Source organism: Pelobates fuscus, chromosome 5, assembly GCF_036172605.1.
Source record: "Pelobates fuscus isolate aPelFus1 chromosome 5, aPelFus1.pri, whole genome shotgun sequence".
In the NCBI taxonomy this organism is placed as follows: Eukaryota; Metazoa; Chordata; class Amphibia; order Anura; family Pelobatidae; genus Pelobates; species Pelobates fuscus.
Genome location: NC_086321.1, coordinates 101,328,842 through 101,348,269, shown reverse-complemented (window position 1 = coordinate 101,348,269; position 19,428 = coordinate 101,328,842). Strand labels below are relative to the sequence as shown.

At 46.4% G+C, this 19,428-nt stretch overlaps 1 protein-coding gene across 1 annotated transcript in view; it reads right to left on the bottom strand.

The window, feature by feature from the left end:
- LVRN (laeverin) overlaps positions 1-16,783 on the bottom strand; it is a 164,685-nt gene extending 147,902 nt beyond the window's left edge. Inside the window, exon 1 of the mRNA XM_063454109.1 lies at positions 15,985-16,783. Within this exon, the coding sequence (XP_063310179.1) occupies positions 15,985-16,709 (725 nt within the window). The 5' untranslated portion in view covers positions 16,710-16,783. The remainder of the gene's footprint in view (positions 1-15,984) is intronic.
- Positions 16,784-19,428: the final 2,645 nt, after the last annotated feature.

Genomic DNA, 19,428 nt, shown 5'->3' with positions numbered 1-19,428 from the left:
GAGGGTGACTGAGGGAGGGGGTGACAGGGTGAGGGGGTGACAGGGAGGAGACAGGGTGACTGAGGGAGGGGGTGACAGGGTGAGAGGGTGAGTGGGGGTGACAGGGTGACTGAGTGGGGGGGTGACAGGGTGACTGAGGGAGAGGGTGAGAGGGTGACTGAGGGAGGGGGTGACAGGATGATTGAGGGGGGTGACAGGGTGACTGAGGGAGGGGGTGACAGGGTGAGAGGGTGGTGACAGGGTGACTGAGGGGAGGGTGACAGGGTGACTGAGGGGGGGTGACAGGGTGACTGAGTGGGGGGGTGACAGGGTGACTGAGTGGGGGGGTGACAGGGTGACTGAGGGGGGTGGTGACAGGGTGACTGAGGGGAGGGTGACAGGGTGACTGAGGGGGGGGTGACAGGGTGACTGAGGGGGTGACAGGGTGACTGAGGGGGGGGTGACAGGGTGACTGAGGGGGGGGTGAGGGTGAATTTACAATAATAATATTAACTTACCATGATTCAGGGGCTGTCTCTCTCCATCCCAGCCCAGGCAGTGCAGGAGGTGCAGGCAGAGTGGCCGCAGGGGAGAAACCTGGCAGAATGCACGCTCTGCGCCCCCTGCTGGCACACTCCATAACAGCATCCCTGGTGCTCAGTGATGACTCAGAACACAGGCTGGGAATCCCCTCCCTGTGCTCTGACTCACTCACTGAGCGCCTGAGCCGCGAGGGAGAGGACGACCAGCAGGAGGGACAGAGTGTGGCACCCCCCTACTGGATGGCACCCGGGGCGGACCGCCCCCCCGCCCCCCCCTTAGTACGCCACTGCTTTAGAGAGAGTTCAGAGAAGGGCTATTAAACTGGTTCATGGGTTGCAGGATAAAACTTACCAGGAAAGGTTAAATGATCCCAACATGTATAGCTTGGAGGAAAGACGAGACAGGGGGGATATGATAGAAACATTTAAATACATAAAGGGAATCAACACAGTAAAGGATGAGACTACATTGAAAAGAAAAAAAAAAGAAAAAAAACTACTACAACAACAACAAGAGGACAGTCTTAAATTAGAGGGGCAAAGATTTAAAATAATATCAGGAAGTATTACTTTACTGAGAGGGTAGTGAATGCATGGAATAGTCTTCCAGCTGAAGTAGTAGAGGTTAACACAGTAAAGGAGCTTAAGCATGCGTGGGATAGGCATAAGGCTATCCTAACTATAGGATAAGGCCAGAGACCAATAAAAGTATTTAGAAAATTGGGCAGACTAGATGGGCCGAATGGTTCTTATCTGCCGTCACATTCTATGTTTCTATGAGGACCTAAAGCAAATTATCTCTTAAAATCCTGATGCCATAATAAAACAGACGAGTAACATAGAATGTGACGGCAGATAAGAACCATTCGGCCCATCTAGTCTGCCCAATTTTCTAAATACTTTTATTGGTCTCTGGCCTTATCCTATAGCTAGGATAGCCTTATGCCTATCCCATGCATGCTTAAACTCCTTTACTGTGTTAACCTCTACCACTTCAGCTGGAAGGCTATTCCATGCATCCACTACCCTCTCAGTAAAGTAATACTTCCTGATATTATTTTTAAACCTTTGTCCCTCTAATTTAAGACTATGTCCTCTTGTTGTGGTAGATTTCCCTCCTTTACTGTGTTGATTCCCTTTATGTATTTAAATGTTTCTATCATATCCCCCCTGTCTCGTCTTCCCTCCAAGCTATACATGTTAAGATCCTTTAACCTTTCCTGGTAAGTTTTTTTATAATGTAACATAGATCCTTTAACCTTTTCATGCACGTTTTATCATGCACCATATTCACAATTTTCACCATACAGAAGTATGTGCGGCAGAAATGGTGCAGCTAACTTTTTACAGACTTCAGATAGTGTAAAAATAGGCAGATGTTTCAGCAGAGTCTCTCCTGTCACGTGACTTGAAAGGCAACCAATCACACAGCTCTCTCACAGCCAAGTATCACTTCTCAGTTTGAGAGAGCCAGTCAGGTCTCTTGTGATGTAATTCCAGTAAAATACAAGTTTAGCAGGCTAAGATTGCCACAAGGCATATGTATGTATATGTGTTTGTAGTATCAGTTAGTTAATTACACGTAGCTAAGATACTGTTATCACTGTACTGACCAGGTGCAGGAATGTAAGAACTGGAATTACGCGTCCCTCTCCTTTGTATCAGATGAGCCACGTGGTTAGACCGGATGGATGAGTTTAGACTCTATTTATTAAATAGGTTAAGGGTATGTGTGGGTGTAGTTAATTGTGGGAGGAGCTACAGTGCTATATAAGGAATGTACTCTATGTATTCAGTACTCAGACTTTGCTGTATTTTGGTGACGCTAGTCCCTCTGAGTCCCGATCGGTGATCCAATAAAGAATCTCTTCCTTCCTGAAGAAACCTGTGTCCATCTCTCTGTGCTTGGCTTCCGTCAGTTTCTCCGGTATCATTTGGTGCATTGGCCGGGAAGCTCATCGTTCAACGGTAGCTGAGAGGCAGAGGCGTGAGACGGTCTATCTTTGCCCACGTTCTCTACGGCTGCACCCCTGAACTTCTGCGTGGACCTCCCTTCGTCTCGGCGCCACTGGTCTGTTGTCCAGGAGATCATCGGCCTCTACGTGAGAAGTGCTGGGGTGTCCCCGTCGATGAGTGTGAACTCAGGTTCAGGAACGAGGAGGTAAGACAACTGCTGTTTTAGACGGCAGGACCCACTAGGGGTATACCGATTGTGCGGTAGGCCCAAAGGGGTTTTGAATCTGTGTATCTGCCCCCTCTGTCGGAGGGAAGGAGCGAAGGCGCACCGCTCGATCGAACGCTCTTTAGTCAGACCGTTTGATTTGGTTAGTCAGGCGGGGTCCTGGTGTAAATAGCCCTAGCCGGACACCGGTGTCTTGTCTAGACTAGCGTTCTAGGGTGTATATTACGTTCGCTAGGTCGGAGGGACCGGGAGACTAAGCGGCGCCTGTGTAAATTCGGTTCGCTAGTTCTCATCCTATCTGGGCTAAGTGGGAAGGCGTGTAAATTTGGAACCCACTAGACTTTTGATAGTGCGACTAAGAGGCGCCTGTGTAAATTCGGTTCTCTAGCTCGCTATATATGTGGTGATTGGGCAGTGTGGCTAACCAAAACGGGTGTATATAGTTTTAGGTAGTCCATTCAAGGTACTGGCCAATAGTTTAGTTGGGAATTGTAAATGTGTTAACGATTGTTTTAGTAAAGTGTATATCTTGTTAGATAGCGCGAGCTCAGCCGTCTAGCGAGAGTGTTAATAGTGTGTTGCTGTATTATAGTGCACGGTACCATAACCCTGTATATTTACTGACATTATATAATAAGTACTAATCATTGTCGTCCATTGCATGTTTAACACCATAACCACTAATAATTGTATTATGACCTTAACTTGTGCTTTGACCTATGCTAACCGTACTGTAACCGCTATTTGTAAAAGACGATGTTACTGGGGTGTGTTATAGACGGGTAATTCGTATATAGAGAATTATAGCGTGGGTGACTGTATAGTTACGCCAAAGGGCATAATATTGATTATATAGTGACTGGTGTAACAGCTGTGTGTGTACGGGAATTCCCTGAGTGTTTATTGTTATTGTGTACGTTTCACTTGGTAACCGTACCACGTGGTGCTGTTGCCAGAGGAAACGGGTGTGACTGTTGAATAGTACGCGTGTATAGTATTCGTTGTCGACGACGTTCCATTGTTAAGTATGGGTGCGTCGCAGTCAACGATTCCGGATCCCTTAGGATGTATGGTTAAGAATTTTAAAAAGGGATTCAAAGTTTGTGATTTTGGGGTAAAGATGTCTCCTGTACGTTTGGTCACTTTGTGTACTAGGGAGTGGCCTACTTTGGTTGCGGCATGGCCGCCACGTGGCAGTTTGGATCCAACTCTGGTACAGCGCTTACACGTGGCTGTATCGGGTAGGCCTGAACTTTACGGCCAGTTTCCTTATATTGACTGTTGGAGACAGGCCGTAAATGACTCGCCAAAATGGCTCCAGACATGCCACGAGGAGCAGTGTCGCCTCATGGTAGCTAGGACTTGCTCGTCCACTAGGACTGGTGTTAGGCCCATTTTGGACACGCCCCCTGAGTCCGAGATCCCTTTGCCGCCCCCTTACTTTCCGTTAAGAAGAAGTGACGCAAACGCAGGAAGTCCTGCACCCCTCCCCTCATTACCCTCATCCACTTCCGCTTCCTCCTCCAGTACAGGATCCACCCCCCATCGTACTAAATCTCCCCTTCCGGAACCAGAATCCACCCCCATTAGAAACGAATATCCTGATTTGGCGCCACTTCAGACTTCCGGTCAAGCTTCATCTAGCTCGGCTCGAAGTGTTTTATTTACGACCTTTTCCCAAAACCGACCTCCCACATCCCCATACCCTATCTCTCCCCGACCGGAACCCATGACTGACGCCTCTCTACGTAGCCCCATCCAAACCCGACAGTTGACTGGTGCCCAACAATTAAAGCACTATCAGATGCCTCTTCGTCTGAATCCCGGGTCAGCTTATATCGATGCCGCAGGTCAAATGGCACACGCTGACCCAGTCTTCGTATATGTCCCATTTACCACAACCGATCTTTTAAACTGGAAGACCCATAATTCCTCGTATACTGAGAAACCACAAGCTATGACTGATCTGTTCACCTCAATAGTACAGACGCATAATCCGACATGGGCTGATTGCCAGCAGTTACTAATGACTTTATTTAACAATGAGGAAAGGACAAGAATAAATCAAGCAGCCATTAAAGCATTAGAGGATAGAGCCCGTGCTTTGAACCAAGCCAATCCAGCAGCATGGGCCGCGACACACTATCCCAACACCGATCCCGATTGGAACGTAAATGGTGCTGATATGGTTCAACTCAGAGCCTATAGAGACGCTATAATTGCTGGCATGAAAGCCGGAGGAAAGAAAGCCATTAACATGTCGAAGACAGTTGAGGTGATCCAGAAAAGCGATGAAGCGCCCAGTGTCTTTTATGACCGATTATTGGAGGCATACCGCTTGTATACCCCCTTTAATCCGGAAGACGCAGACAATTCCCGAATGGTTAACTCCGCCTTTGTCAGCCAAGCATACGGAGATATTAAGCGCAAGCTACAAAAGTTAGAAGGGTTTGCAGGTATGTCCATCACCCAACTAATGGAGGTAGCAAATAAGGTCTATATGAACAGGGATACAGAAAGTAAGAAAGAGGAAGAGCGCAAGATGCGTAAAAAGGCTGATATGCTAGCGGTAGCGATCGCAGGCGTAGATAAACGGGGCCCAGATAGAGGCAATAATAGATGGAGTAGGGAGCCTTTGAGTAGGGATCAATGCGCGTATTGCAAGGAAGAAGGGCATTGGAGGAACGAATGTCCGCAAAGAGAGCAGTACGAGAGAGACCAACCCAGGGCAGGCTACGGAAACTTTAGAGGTAGAGCGAGAGGTAGAGGAGGCCCCGGAGGGAGTAATGGTTATAGAGGGAGTAATGGGAACAGAGGAAGTGTTAGGGAAGACAGGTATATTCCAGCAGCGCAAAGGTCCCGCGATAGAGAAGGTAGGGACTTTGTAGGATTGGCTGACACTGTCATGGAGGACTATTGATACCGACCGGGCTCCATCCCCCTTGGTCGAGCGGAGCCTATGGTCGATGTATCAATAGGGGGGAAAAGGAGTGCGTTCATGATCGACACTGGTGCTGAACATTCAGTGGTGACTAATCTAGTTGCTCCTCCATCTGGAAGGACTATTACTGTGATAGGAGCAACTGGAAGAAGTGCTGAAAAACCGGTTCTTAAAAGTCGACTCTGTACATTGGGAGGCCACGTAGTAAAACACCAATTCCTTTATATGCCTGAATGTCCAGTCCAATTGCTGGGACGTGATATGCTATCAAAATTACAAGCGCAGATTACGTTCCTACCAAATGGAACAACATCCTTAAAGTTTAATGGACCTTCAGGTATTATGACTTTATCCGTACCAAAGGAAGAAGAGTGGCGACTTTATACAGTGTTGACTAGCCAAAACCCTAGGAGTGATGAGACATTGTTTAACATACCAGGAGTTTGGGCAGAGAACAACCCACCAGGACTGGCCCGCAATATTCCACCAATAAAAATTGAACTGAAACATGGGGTTTATCCAGTGAGCCTAAGACAATATCACATTCCGCAGAAGGCTAAGAAGAACATCCAATCCTATCTGGATAAGTTCATACGGTATGGTATCCTAAAATTCTGTACTTCCCCCTGGAACACCCCATTGCTGCCTGTTCAAAAGCCCGGTACAGATGAGTATCGACCTGTACAGGACTTAAGAGCAGTCAATGATGCGGTTGTTAGCATACATCCAGTTGTACCCAATCCATATAACCTGCTTGCTTTAATTCCGGGCGGGGCTACTTACTTCACAGTCTTAGATCTCAAAGATGCCTTCTTTTGCCTCCGAATTGCCGCAGAAAGCCAATGTATTTTCGCTTTCCAATGGGAGAACGCTGTAACGGGCTCAAAACGCCAAATGACTTGGACAAGACTGCCCCAAGGGTTTAAAAATTCACCTACCCTATTTGGTTCAGCTCTAGGTCAAGATCTACTGGATTTCGAGTCTATCCCAGGAGAATGTGTATTGTTACAATATGTAGATGACTTGTTGATAGCAGCAGTTACAAAAGAAAAATGTCAGCAAGCAACGCACGATCTACTACATATTCTCTGGAAGGCAGGATACAAGGTGTCCAGGAAGAAGGCTCAGTTGTGTTTGCCAACTGTCAAGTATCTGGGATTCCATATCTCTGAAGGTCAAAGGATTATGGGGCCAGAGAGAAAAGAAGCTGTCTGCCAAATACCAATACCCAAGAATAGAAGACAAGTGCGAGAATTCTTGGGGGCAGCAGGCTTCTGTAGGATATGGATTCCCAGCTATGCGATACTGGCAAAACCTCTGTACGCAGCCATCAAAGGTACAGAGCACGACCCCTTCTTATGGACCCAAGAACAGCAAACGGCATTTGAAGATGTGAAGAAGGCTTTGATGAGTGCCCCAGCATTAGGTCTACCTGATCACACACGACCATTCTACTTATATGTACACGAGCAAAGAAGAATGGCTGTGGGAGTATTGACACAGTACTTGGGATCATGGCAAAGACCTGTTGCCTACATGTCTAAGCAACTGGATGCAGTGGCCAGCGGACTTCCACCTTGTCTAAGAGCCGTAGCTGCAGCCGCCCTGCTAGTAGCTGAAGCCGATAAACTCACTCTGGGTCAAGAACTTTATGTACGAGTCCCACATGCAGTACAGACGTTGTTGGATTACAAAGGAAATCATTGGTTTAGTAACAGCCGTATGACCAAGTATCAAGCAATGTTGTGTGAAAACCCAAGAGTGCATTTAGAGACTGTAAACACCTTAAATCCAGCTACCCTTTTGCCGCAACCTACTGAAAGTCAACATGATTGTTTGGAAGTAATGGATGAAGTATTTTCAAGTAGACCAGATCTTCGTGATTTTCCCATCCAGAACCCCGATGTTCAATATTACACCGACGGCAGTAGTTATGTGAAAGAAGGGATCCGCTATGCAGGATATGCAGTGACAACAATAGACAAGGTGATAGAAGCTCGGCCACTGGCGAAAGGAACATCAGCACAAAAGGCAGAATTAATAGCACTAACACGAGCGTTACAATTGGCTGAAGGTTTAAGAGTAAATATCTATACGGACTCTAAGTATGCGTTTTTAACCACTCATGCCCACGGAGCTTTGTATAAAGAAAGAGGACTACTGAATTCAGAAGGCAAAGAAATCAAGTACGCAGCTGAAATCCTACAACTATTGGAAGCAGTGTGGGAGCCGAAAGAAGTCGGTATCATACATTGTCGAGCGCATCTGAGAGGAGATGGTGATGTAACCAAGGGAAATCGGATGGCAGATAGTGCAGCTAAGCGTGCTGCTGAATCAGGAAGACAGGAGTATGTGGGGCATATAGCTGCTCTTATACCAACTCCACTGTCCCAATGGACTCCAGTTTATACAGCTCAAGAAGAGGAGTGGTTAAAGACTGAACCGGGAAAGTATTTGGAGAACAAGTGGTATCAGCTAGAAGATGGAAGAATAGTCATACCAGCATCACTAGCGGTAGAAATTGTCCAAAATTATCACAACGGGACACATTCTGGGAGAGACAGTACTGAAGAATCTCTCAGGAAACATTTCTACATACCAAGATTGTCCAACTTGACTCAGGCCATTGTACGCAGATGTGTAACGTGTGCTAAGAATAATGCAAGACAAGGACCAGTAAAGCCACCAGGAGTCCAGTTTATGGGGGGACTCCCCATGTCCGATCTACAAATAGACTTTACAGTAATGCCTAAATCGGGTGGACATCGTTACCTGTTGGTAATTGTGTGCACCTATTCAGGCTGGGTAGAAGCATGTCCTACTCGTACAGAGAAAGCAGGAGAAGTTGTAAGATTCCTGCTACAAGAAATAATACCCCGATATGGACTACCCTGTTCTATAGGATCGGACAATGGTCCAGCTTTTGTTCATCAGTGCCTACAACAACTGACTCATATGCTTGGTATAAAGTGGAGGCTTCATACTGCATATAGACCCCAGAGTTCTGGTAAGGTAGAGAGAATGAATAGAACTATAAAGAACCAGTTGGCTAAAATGTGTCAGGAAACCCAACTTAAGTGGAACGTTCTCTTACCCATAGCTTTATTGCGAATCCGCAGTACCCCTACCAGAAGGATGGGCCTCTCTCCTTTTGAAATCATGTATGGGCGACCACCTCCCGTACTTGGTAACTTAAGGGGGGACTTGAGTCAGTTGGGAGAAGGAATTACCCGGCAGCAGGTTGTAGAGTTGGGTAAGACTATGGAGGAGGTACAGAAATGGGTACAAGATAGATTACCTGTGAATATTTATCCCCCTGTTCATAGTTATCATCCAGGAGACCAAGTGTGGATTAAAGAGTGGAATAATGTACCGTTAGGGCCCAAGTGGAGAGGTCCTTATGTTGTTCTTTTGTCTACCCCTACAGCGATAAAAGTAGCCGAAGTAACTCCGTGGATACATCACTCCAGGGTTAAACCAGCAGCAGTCGATTCTTGGCAAATTACAGCAGATCCAGAGAATCCCTGCAAGATCCGGTTGAAACGCACTACTCAGTCGGAGTAACGAGGAATTATTGTGGATTACAAATTTTATTGTTACAGGTGTGAGTGAGAAGGCCATAATAAAGCCTGTCCGCTTACCAACACATAGTGTATAAGCCAGGAAAGTCTCGAAGGGACACCTGTGAAGACGAGCAGAACTCCATTCCCTGCAGCCCTCACATCCTGGAAGCTGAGGTTCCATCGCACGGACGAAGACTGAGGATGACGGCGAAAGATGTGCTTTTGATTGTGTTTATTTATATGTGTTTTTATATTCAGGAAGGTAGAGGTACCGACACTCCTAGCTGTGAGGTATGCATTAAGACTACGAGAACAGGTAACCATATTTCCCAAACCCTAATTTGGCATTCACAATACGAATGTAAAGGAGAGGTATCAAGATGTAGATACCTAAATATAGACTATAGTGTGTGCCATTTAGGAGTAGGAGAACCTAAGTGCTTCAGTCCAGAGTATCAACCTCGTACAATTTGGTTGACTCTCAGGAATGGAGATCCTCAGGGGACCCTAATTAATAAGACGGTGTTAGAATCCGTACATTCTTCGGGTGTTCTGCTATTTGATGCATGTAAGGCGATATCAAGTGGTAGAAAACCGTGGAATGTATGTGGGGATCTTAGATGGGAGAGGACGTATGGGTCTAATGATAAATATATTTGTCCCAGTAGTAAAAATAAATATGTGAGTCCTAGATGCCCAAATAAAGACTATAACTTTTGTCCATATTGGTCTTGTGTGGGGTGGGCGACTTGGGGACAGACAGTAGATAAAGACATGATAGTGACTAAGTTGCCGACTAGCCCTTATTGTAAGTCTATGGAATGCAACCCAGTCCATATACTTATTAATAACCCCGACAAGTTCCTAGATAAGTATGGAAATTTATTTGGGTTTCAGATATACGGGACGGGTTTAGATCCTGGGACATTATTGTTTATAGGAATAGAGACTGATACGGTATCCTCCCAGACTCATCAAGTATACCATTCCTTTTATGAAGAGATGAGTATAGATAATAAGATCCCCCATAACGCTAAAAACCTGTTCATTGACCTAGCTGAAAGTATTGCCGGTAGTCTTAATGTTACCAACTGCTATGTGTGTGGAGGTACTAACATGGGAGACCAATGGCCTTGGGAAGCAAAGGAGGTAATGTCCGGTTCTGAGGCAGTTGACCAACTAATATCTACACAAGCCGGTTATCATTTGAGTGTTAGAGGTAAATCTGAGTGGAGATTAAAGACCTCCATCATAGGTTATGTTTGCATAGCAAGGAAAGGAATAATGTATAATACTTCTGTAGGAGAATTAACTTGTCTAGGGCAAAAAGCTTATGATGATGATACTAAAAATACAACTTGGTGGTCGGCTTCAAATGTCTCAGAACCATCTAACCCGTTTGCTAGATATGCCAGTTTAAAGGATGTGTGGTTTGATTTATCCATCACATCTACCTGGAGAGCCCCAGCAAATTTGTACTGGATCTGTGGTAAGAAAGCCTATTCGGAGTTGCCACAGGACTGGGAAGGGGCATGTGTGTTGGGTATGCTCAAACCATCCTTCTTCTTGTTACCGATTGAAACAGGTGAGACTTTAGGTGTTAAAGTGTATGATGTGAATCATAGGAAGAAAAGGGGACCCTTAGAGATAGGCACCTGGGAAGATAATGAATGGCCTCCCCAGCGTATCATAGATTATTATGGGCCAGCCACGTGGGCAGAAGATGGTACCTTTGGTTATAGAACCCCAATTTATATGCTCAACCGTATTATAAGATTACAGGCGGTGGTTGAGATTATTACTAATGAGACCTCACAAGCACTCAATCTTCTAGCGAAGCATAATACCAGGATGAGGACAGCAGTGTACCAAAATAGATTAGCCTTGGATTACCTTTTGGCAGTAGAGGGAGGTGTATGTGGGAAGTTTAACCTGAGCAATTGCTGTCTTCAAATAGATGACGAAGGGCAAGCAATAGCTGAGCTTACTAGCCATATGGTTAAACTAGTGCATGTGCCTACTCAGGTATGGAAAGGGTACAATCCAAGTAGTTGGTTTGGTAGCTGGTATGAGTGGTTTGGAGGGCTTAAGGCAGTGGTAGGTGGAGTCCTACTGATTTTACTGTTGTGTCTACTCCTACCGTGTCTTATACCCTTAGTAGTTAGGTCTGTGCAAAGCCTGATAGGAAGTATAGCAGAGAGGAAGGCTGCTGCACAGATAATGGCGATATATAAGTATAAGGCTCTAGATCAAGGAGAACCAATGCAGGAAGATGAGTGTTAAAAGATTCACATCATAAGATAAGTCTGGTCTGGTTCATGGTAACCTGAGGTATATGCAAACCAAGGTTAAGTGATGCCTCAAGTAATTGTGAAATATCAGAGGCATCAAAGGGGGGAATGTGATGTAATTCCAGTAAAATACAAGTTTAGCAGGCTAAGATTGCCACAAGGCATATGTATGTATATGTGTTTGTAGTATCAGTTAGTTAATTACACGTAGCTAAGATACTGTTATCACTGTACTGACCAGGTGCAGGAATGTAAGAACTGGAATTACGCGTCCCTCTCCTTTGTATCAGATGAGCCACGTGGTTAGACCGGATGGATGAGTTTAGACTCTATTTATTAAATAGGTTAAGGGTATGTGTGGGTGTAGTTAATTGTGGGAGGAGCTACAGTGCTATATAAGGAATGTACTCTATGTATTCAGTACTCAGACTTTGCTGTATTTTGGTGACGCTAGTCCCTCTGAGTCCCGATCGGTGATCCAATAAAGAATCTCTTCCTTCCTGAAGAAACCTGTGTCCATCTCTCTGTGCTTGGCTTCCGTCAGTTTCTCCGGTATCACTCTCTTATGACATGTCAGGATTTCAAAGAAAAAACATGTATTTTTTTATTTTATTATTATTTTCACTACTTATAGCAAAGAAAAAAAAAGTGACACCTAACACCACTCTCATGGAGACCTCCTGACCACTTTTGCATGAGGCACTAAGGAAACCCAGTGATGTTATTAGAATTTTGAGGGACTCAAGTCCAAAAAAATATTTTCCATCCCATCCCTTTTACTTAGAATGAGGGGGTTTTTAACTTTTTTTTTCCCCCTCTCTTTTGCCAATTTCAAAAGTGAACCATTGTTCTTTGTTTACAGGACAAGTTATTAGTCAATCATCAGTTATGATCATTATTAGATATTATAGCTGTACTGACCTTAGTTAGAAGCAAGCAAAAACATAGATAAATTAAGCTTTAACCCCTTAAGGACACATGACATGTGTGACATGTCATGATTCCCTTTTATTCCAGAAGTTTGGTCCTTAAGGGGTTAAGGGCAAATTATATTTAAAAAGTATAAATTTAAAACTAGTGTGCATAACAAAAATAATCCAGGACAACTGTAGGGAAACATCTAAACTTTTTACTGAAGGGCTTTAGATGTTAACAGAAGAGTCCTTCCTTTTCACTTTCATGAGGTGTCAACACTTTTTGAGCCTCTGGGTTACACCCTTGTGGCTATCACACAGCCTGGAGGGAGGCTCTTCCTCACTTCCCTTGACCTTTAGCTTAGGCTGAAGTAAAAAAAAGTGTTCTCAAAGAGAAATAATTGTTTCAATGTGGTTTCTTTATAAGAAGCATTGCAAGCGCAGCATAGCAATTGCCGCATATATGCCCTTCCTCCCAATGATTCTTTTGGAGAAGCATTGTATTGGTTGGGTGATCAGTAATGATTACAAACCAAACATTAGATTGTACTGAATAAGGTATGATCATTTGGTGCAAATCATGGAATTCTCCTTGATTTATCTTTAGTAAATATCTGAGTCCCATGAACCACAAATTGAGTGACAGTACAGTGAAATCCACAGCCTTTTGCTAATCCAGACATTGAACATTGGTGAAATACCTTTGTATGTGCAATTTATTTATTTCTGTCTAATTGCCCTTTAATGTCTTAAAGACACACTCCAGACACTTTAGCACACTGAAAAGGTTTACACGTGAAGTGTGTCTTTTTTTTTTTTTTTAATTTTGCAAAAAAATGCAAGTTTCTATAGAAATTAGCACTTTTAAAAATTAACCTGGTTACACTCGCTTGGCTTTCAAGCAGACAGCAGGTACAATTACTTCCTAGGTGTTTATCTCAGTGGAGCTAAACTCAAGAGGCAGCAATTGCTCAGGGCACCTGCCTTACAAAGACTTCTCTTTGAACTCAATTGTGAAGTCCAGGTTTCCACAGCCACAGAAAGTGTGGCCGGGGTTAGAAGTGGAGGGCTGGCGGAGCCAAGCTACTGAGAGAGAAAGTCGCATGGGGCATGAGCTCCGACACAATCAGGCCCAAATTCACAGAAATTCAGCAAATGGTAACGCCTGAACGGCACTGATATATACTACTGAACCGCCAGGCTCCGGAACCACATAATGGGGCGGAAATCGAAAAAGTCCAGGCAAGAGATCCCGAGATCGGGCCCTAACATTGTCGAAATGCTCCGTCAAACACAGGGGGCGCCTAGGCCCAAAATGGCCGTGTATCCGGACACATACCCGGAGTTCTCCGATGACTTTTCCTCGGGAGAAGACGGAGCAGACTCCCCGGCGGAACCGGCTCCGAAACCGGCTACTCACCAGGAGGATACCTCGCCAGTAACGACGGCGGTGCTGAAAACACTGCTCGCTGACCTCCAACGCACCTTACAATCCGATGTCGCGGCCCTGCGGTCCGATATCCATGGCCTCACAGGGAGAATGGGAGCCCTGGAAGCAGAGTCGACTAACCAAGCCACACAACTTGCGGCGCTGCAACTGGAAATACAGGGTCTCAAAAACCAAAATGATAAACATGAGCGCCGGTTCGCGGCACTCGAAGACGCAAAGCGGGCTAATAACCTGAAAATCCGGGGCATCCCGGAGGATACCCCAGCGGAGGAACTACCGCACATTTTGAGGCGTCTATTGACAGCACTACTCCCACCACGTCAGGCCAAAACGGCGCAACTGGAGGGCTTTTTCCGCGCCCCAAAACCTGCTATGGCACCCTCTGGAACACCCAGGGACTTAATTATAAAGCTTCAGCGCCATAAGGATAAGATGGCGGTCGTGGCGGCAACCAGGGGACAAGCACCCTATCGATTTGAAGCAATGGATCTTACATTCTTCGTGGACTTAACTGGTGGCACACTCGCCTGGAGACGGTCCCTTCGACCTTTCACCACACTGCTGAGGCAGAAAAATATACCCTACAAGTGGCTGATGACCAGAGCCCTAATGATACAGACCGGGGACACAAAGCACACAGTAAGCACCCTCACAGAAGCAAAAGCGCTACTACCTGCCCTGGGGCTGCCAGTGGACTCTCTAAATTCTACTGCAACCCAAAGTGCTACAGCCTCGACACACGCATGGAACCCTGATCGGGTAATCCCCTTCGTCCCGCGAGGTCCGACCCGGGAACAACATGTTACGGCAGCAACCTGAACGCACGGGCGGGACCCTCACCCTAAGGACTTTTACGTTAATGCATAAACTTTTGCTTCACTGTTTTTACTCTCCCACTATAACCTCTCAGTTTTCAATGCAGAGCCTTAAATGTTTCACGTTTAAAATGTTCATTAGTTACCAAGATGATGAATCACACTCTCACCACCTTAGAATAGACGGCCGTGAGGCCATGACTCACTACCCTCCCCCACGCCTGACAGTACTAGAGCAGGGATCTCAAAACATGTATCTACTGAGACAGGCGACACACTAAGCAAGGCACTAAGCGACATTACATCCCATTACAGGGAACATGTCACCTACGCACGACACTCATCGCCCAACTTCCCGGACTAGGCTGTGTACGCCATACTGCTCAAACATAACACTATCAGCCTTCACGCAGCACACACGGCATACTACACCCAACCCGCATTAAGCAAAGGACCGGACGGAGACAACTAGGTCACATAGGACACCAGGGAAGTTACCCCAAGCTACAGAAATTATTTTATGTTCCGCGATAAAAAAAAAAACCTAAAATGTGCTTTTTATAACACGCCATGCAATATTAAATACTGCTTATTGTCTAGTTTCCAAGTTACAAAGCTGTTGTGGCAATGTGACTATATATGTTACTTTATGCACTACCAAAATAAAGAATTAAAAAAAAAAAAAAAAGAAGTGGAGGGCTTGCAAAGGCAGCAGATGAACGATCTGCAGTTTTTGCTCAGGGCACCTGCAGCAATTGCTCAGGGCACCTGCCTTACAAAGACTTCTCTTTGAACTCAATTGTGAAGTCCTTAGTTGCATAGTTCCATGTGCATTTCATGTCAGATCTATTTGGGATTCTGGATCGTATTCCTTACAATGTAAAACACTTCATTTCTCTCTCTCTCGGTTACCTGGATATTGTAACCACAATTCGCAAATGAGTTATTTCCCCTTTGCCTGGGTGACTCCACAGAGCAGCTCCTTTGAAACAGATACATGAAGGGCTGCGACACGCAGGACTACATGTTGCTTTGCACGTGAAATCAATTTAAAATACTTTGTAGCCGCAGCTGAAACACTCCTGACATTTTTTTGGCAGCTGATATTCAGTGAGGAAAAATACTTTTGCAACCTAGTAGCATCATATGGGTCATTTCAAATACCACAGCAATTAACGTGTTCTTTGAAGTCATGTAAGCAAACACAGCGTTTAACCATGAAGTGCCCTACAAATACAATGACATCTCTATCGGAGCAGATACCTACTGGACACTCACATACAGCTCTTTAAAGCATATCTACTTACTTGTCCATGCCAAGGTCTTTATAATGTGTGAGAAAGAGTCCCTGCAGGTCGTTACTCAAGAATCCCTGGTAGTCCAACTCCAGTGTATACAAACCACCAGCCACCAGTGGACCTTCCAGCTCCAGAACCAGATATTGGTGGACTTCAGACACCCACAGGTCCTTAATGCCTATCCTCTCCACGGGTGATGGTAAGGTGTCATCTGTCCTTAGTATATGTTTGTGTAATGGGTCCTGTCCCCAGTCTCTTTCCTCCACGAGGTCCATGTCTTCTCCTTTCTTCTGGACCTTCAGCTCTGCTCTAGAGATGTTCAGCAGGTAGCTGTGCAGCAGGACAATGTCTGTCTTCTCCACACACTGTATGGTGATGTTTACCTGTCCCCAGAGTAAGTAGTTATCATCAGAGTCAGGGAGCATCCTTGGCCACAGCTCCAGGTCATAGTGCAGGGGAACCAAGTTTTTGGGCAGGCGCAGATTGTCCCAGATGCCTGGGCGCCCAGTGGTCCCTGGAGTAGGAGTCATTGAGGAAGAGGGAGTCGAGGTTAAAGGCAGACTGACTGAGTTACTATGTATCTCTGACAGAACTTCCCCAGGATCTGGTGCCTTAGTCCTGGCATAGAGGGCTGCAAGTATAATGAGTGCCAGGAACAGGACTGCCAGTAACAGTGCCAGCAGGGCAGCTGAGGTCTTGCTAAGGTAGAAGCCAGAGGAGGTTTTGGGTCCCATAGTGTTACTGCAGGTCAGTGACACCAGCCCTTCTCCTGTTGCTGCTAGTGCTGTGTGTGGGTTTGTGAAGATATGTCCTGGTCTCCCTTGTCTAAGTGAGAGCTGGGTGTGTCAGAGGGTGTAGCAGGGGAGGGTGTAGGGGAATGCTCACTCATGTTTTTGATTTGGGAGGAAGATATAGGAGAGATGAGAGGGAGGTGAACTGGTTTAATGATGGGGAGAGAAGGAATGAGATATCTGCACAGCTCTGGATCTAGTGACGACCAGAGAATTAAAGGAGAAATAGTTATTTTATTAGTAGGGGTTAAAGCATCAGGATGAGGAAATGAAATCCCTAGATCTACTGCTGTAAGTATACACGAAACGGTGCTGACCAAAGAAAGGTCAACTATTATAAGAAATGAGCATAAACAGGACAAAAACAAACCCCCAATAATAGTTGTGGTTGCACATGGTTAAGAGGGGGGAGTTAAAAAAAAAAAAAACAGTCTGTTTCTCTTTATTCTCTATCAATATCTGAAAGATCAAATGGAAGAATGCCTTTCACTTTTGCTTTTAATATACCTAACTGTTCCTTTTCTATCTCAAGAAAAACAATCAAATATCAGACACTTTGGCTTGTATGTATTAAAGGGACACTCCACTGCCCCAACTCCTCCCAGTTCCCACAATGCTTCCTGTCAGTATTGCCGAACGTCCTGTCAAAAATGACTTGGTATTAGTAAATAATATGCCCCTACTCGCTATACCGCGAGTAGGGGCATGTCTAGTAAGCAGTGAGCAGCCTGTGGCTGCTCACTGTAAAAAAAAAAAAAAAAAAATATTGCCCCCCACCCCTAAACGACGGGTGGGGGCCGTAAAGTAAAATAAGGGAGGGAGACCTATTGTCTCCCCCCCCCGGCCCCCACCCCTGAGCGGTGGGTGGGGGCCATAAAGATAATGAGGGGGGGGGACCTACTGTCCTCCCCCCCGGCCCCCACCCCTGGGCGGCGGGTGGGGGCCATAATGGTAATAAAGGGGGGGGGGGACCTACTGTCCTCCCCCCCGGCCCCCACCCCTGGGCGGCTGGTGGGGGTCATAATAGTAGTAGGGGAGGGGACCTACTGTCCTCCCCCCCGGCCCCCACCCCTGGCCGGCGGGTGGGGGCCATAATGGTAATAAGAGGGGGGGGGACCTACTGTCCTCCCCCCCCGGCCCCCACCCCTGGGCGGCGGGTGGGGGCCATCATAGTAATAAGGGGGGGGGAGACCTACTGCCCCCCCCCGGCCCCCCGGCACTAAGTAAATTCCCCCCCCCATCAAGGTGACTAGGGGTGCCCAAGCCCCTAGTCACCCACCCCCCACCCAAATAAAAAATGCCCCTACCTACCCCCCTCACCCTAAAAAATAGTGAGGGGGGAATAAAATTGCTAACCTGTAAAGTAAAATTAAACTTACCATTCGACGTCTTCTTTTTTCTAAAATCTTCATTTTTCAGCCCCAAAAAAGGCCAAATAAAAAACCATCATAGCCGTCGAACTAAAAATAAAATAAAAAACCCGAGCGCAAAAAAAAAACCCGACGAAAAAGAAAAAACCCGAGCGCACAAAAAAATAATCCATCTTCACCCATGGAGGGCTCCACGCAGACTGAGCTCCGCAGGGCGGGGCAAGGCTTGTAAAGCCTTGCCCCGCAATTAGCCTAAGAACACTCTGATTGGTGGGTTTAAGCCAATCAGAGTGCTCTTTGTCATTTTACAAGCGTGGGAAAGTTCTTTGGAATTTTCCCACGCTTGTAAAATGACACAGAGCACTGTGATTGGATGGCTTGAAATCCATCCAATCACAGTGCTCTGTGTCATTTTACAAGCGTGGGAAAGTTCTTTGGAATTTTCCCACGCTTGTAAAATGACACAGAGCACTGTGATTGGATGGATTTCAAGCCATCCAATCACAGTGCTCTGTGTCATTTTACAAGCTCAGTCTGCGCGGAGCCCTCCATGGGTGAAGATGGATTATTTTTTTGTGCGCTCGGGTTTTTTCTTTTTCGTCGGGTTTTTTTTGCGCTCGGGTTTTTTATTTTATTTTTAGTTCGACGGCTATGATGGTTTTTTATTTGGCCTTTTTTGGGGCTGAAAAATGAAGATTTTAGAAAAAAGAAGACGTCGAATGGTAAGTTTAATTTTACTTTACAGGTTAGCAATTTTATTCCCCCCTCACTATTTTTTAGGGTGAGGGGGGTAGGTAGGGGCATTTTTTATTTGGGTGGGGGGTGGGTGACTAGGGGCTTGGGCACCCCTAGTCACCTTGATGGGGGGGGGGGGAATTTACTTAGTGCCCCCACCCGCCGCCCAGGGGTGGGGGCGGGGGGAGGACAGTAGGTCCCCCCCCATTATCGTTATGGCCCCCACCCGCCGCCCAGGGATGGGAGGACAGTAGATCCCCCCCCCCCTTATTACTATTATGGCCCCCACCCGCCGCCCAGGGGTGGGGGCCGGGGGGGAGGACAGTAGGTCCCCCCCCCCTTATTACTATTATGGCCCCCACCCGCCGCCCAAGGGTGGGGGCCGGGGGGAGGACAGTAGGTCCCCCCCTATTACTATTATGGCCCCCACCCGCCGCACAGGGGTGGGGGCCGGGGGGTGGAGGACAGTAGGTCCCCCCCCCCTTATTACTATTATGGCCCCCACCCGCCGCCCAGGGGTGGGGGCTGGGGGGGGAGGACAGTAGGTCCCCCCCCCT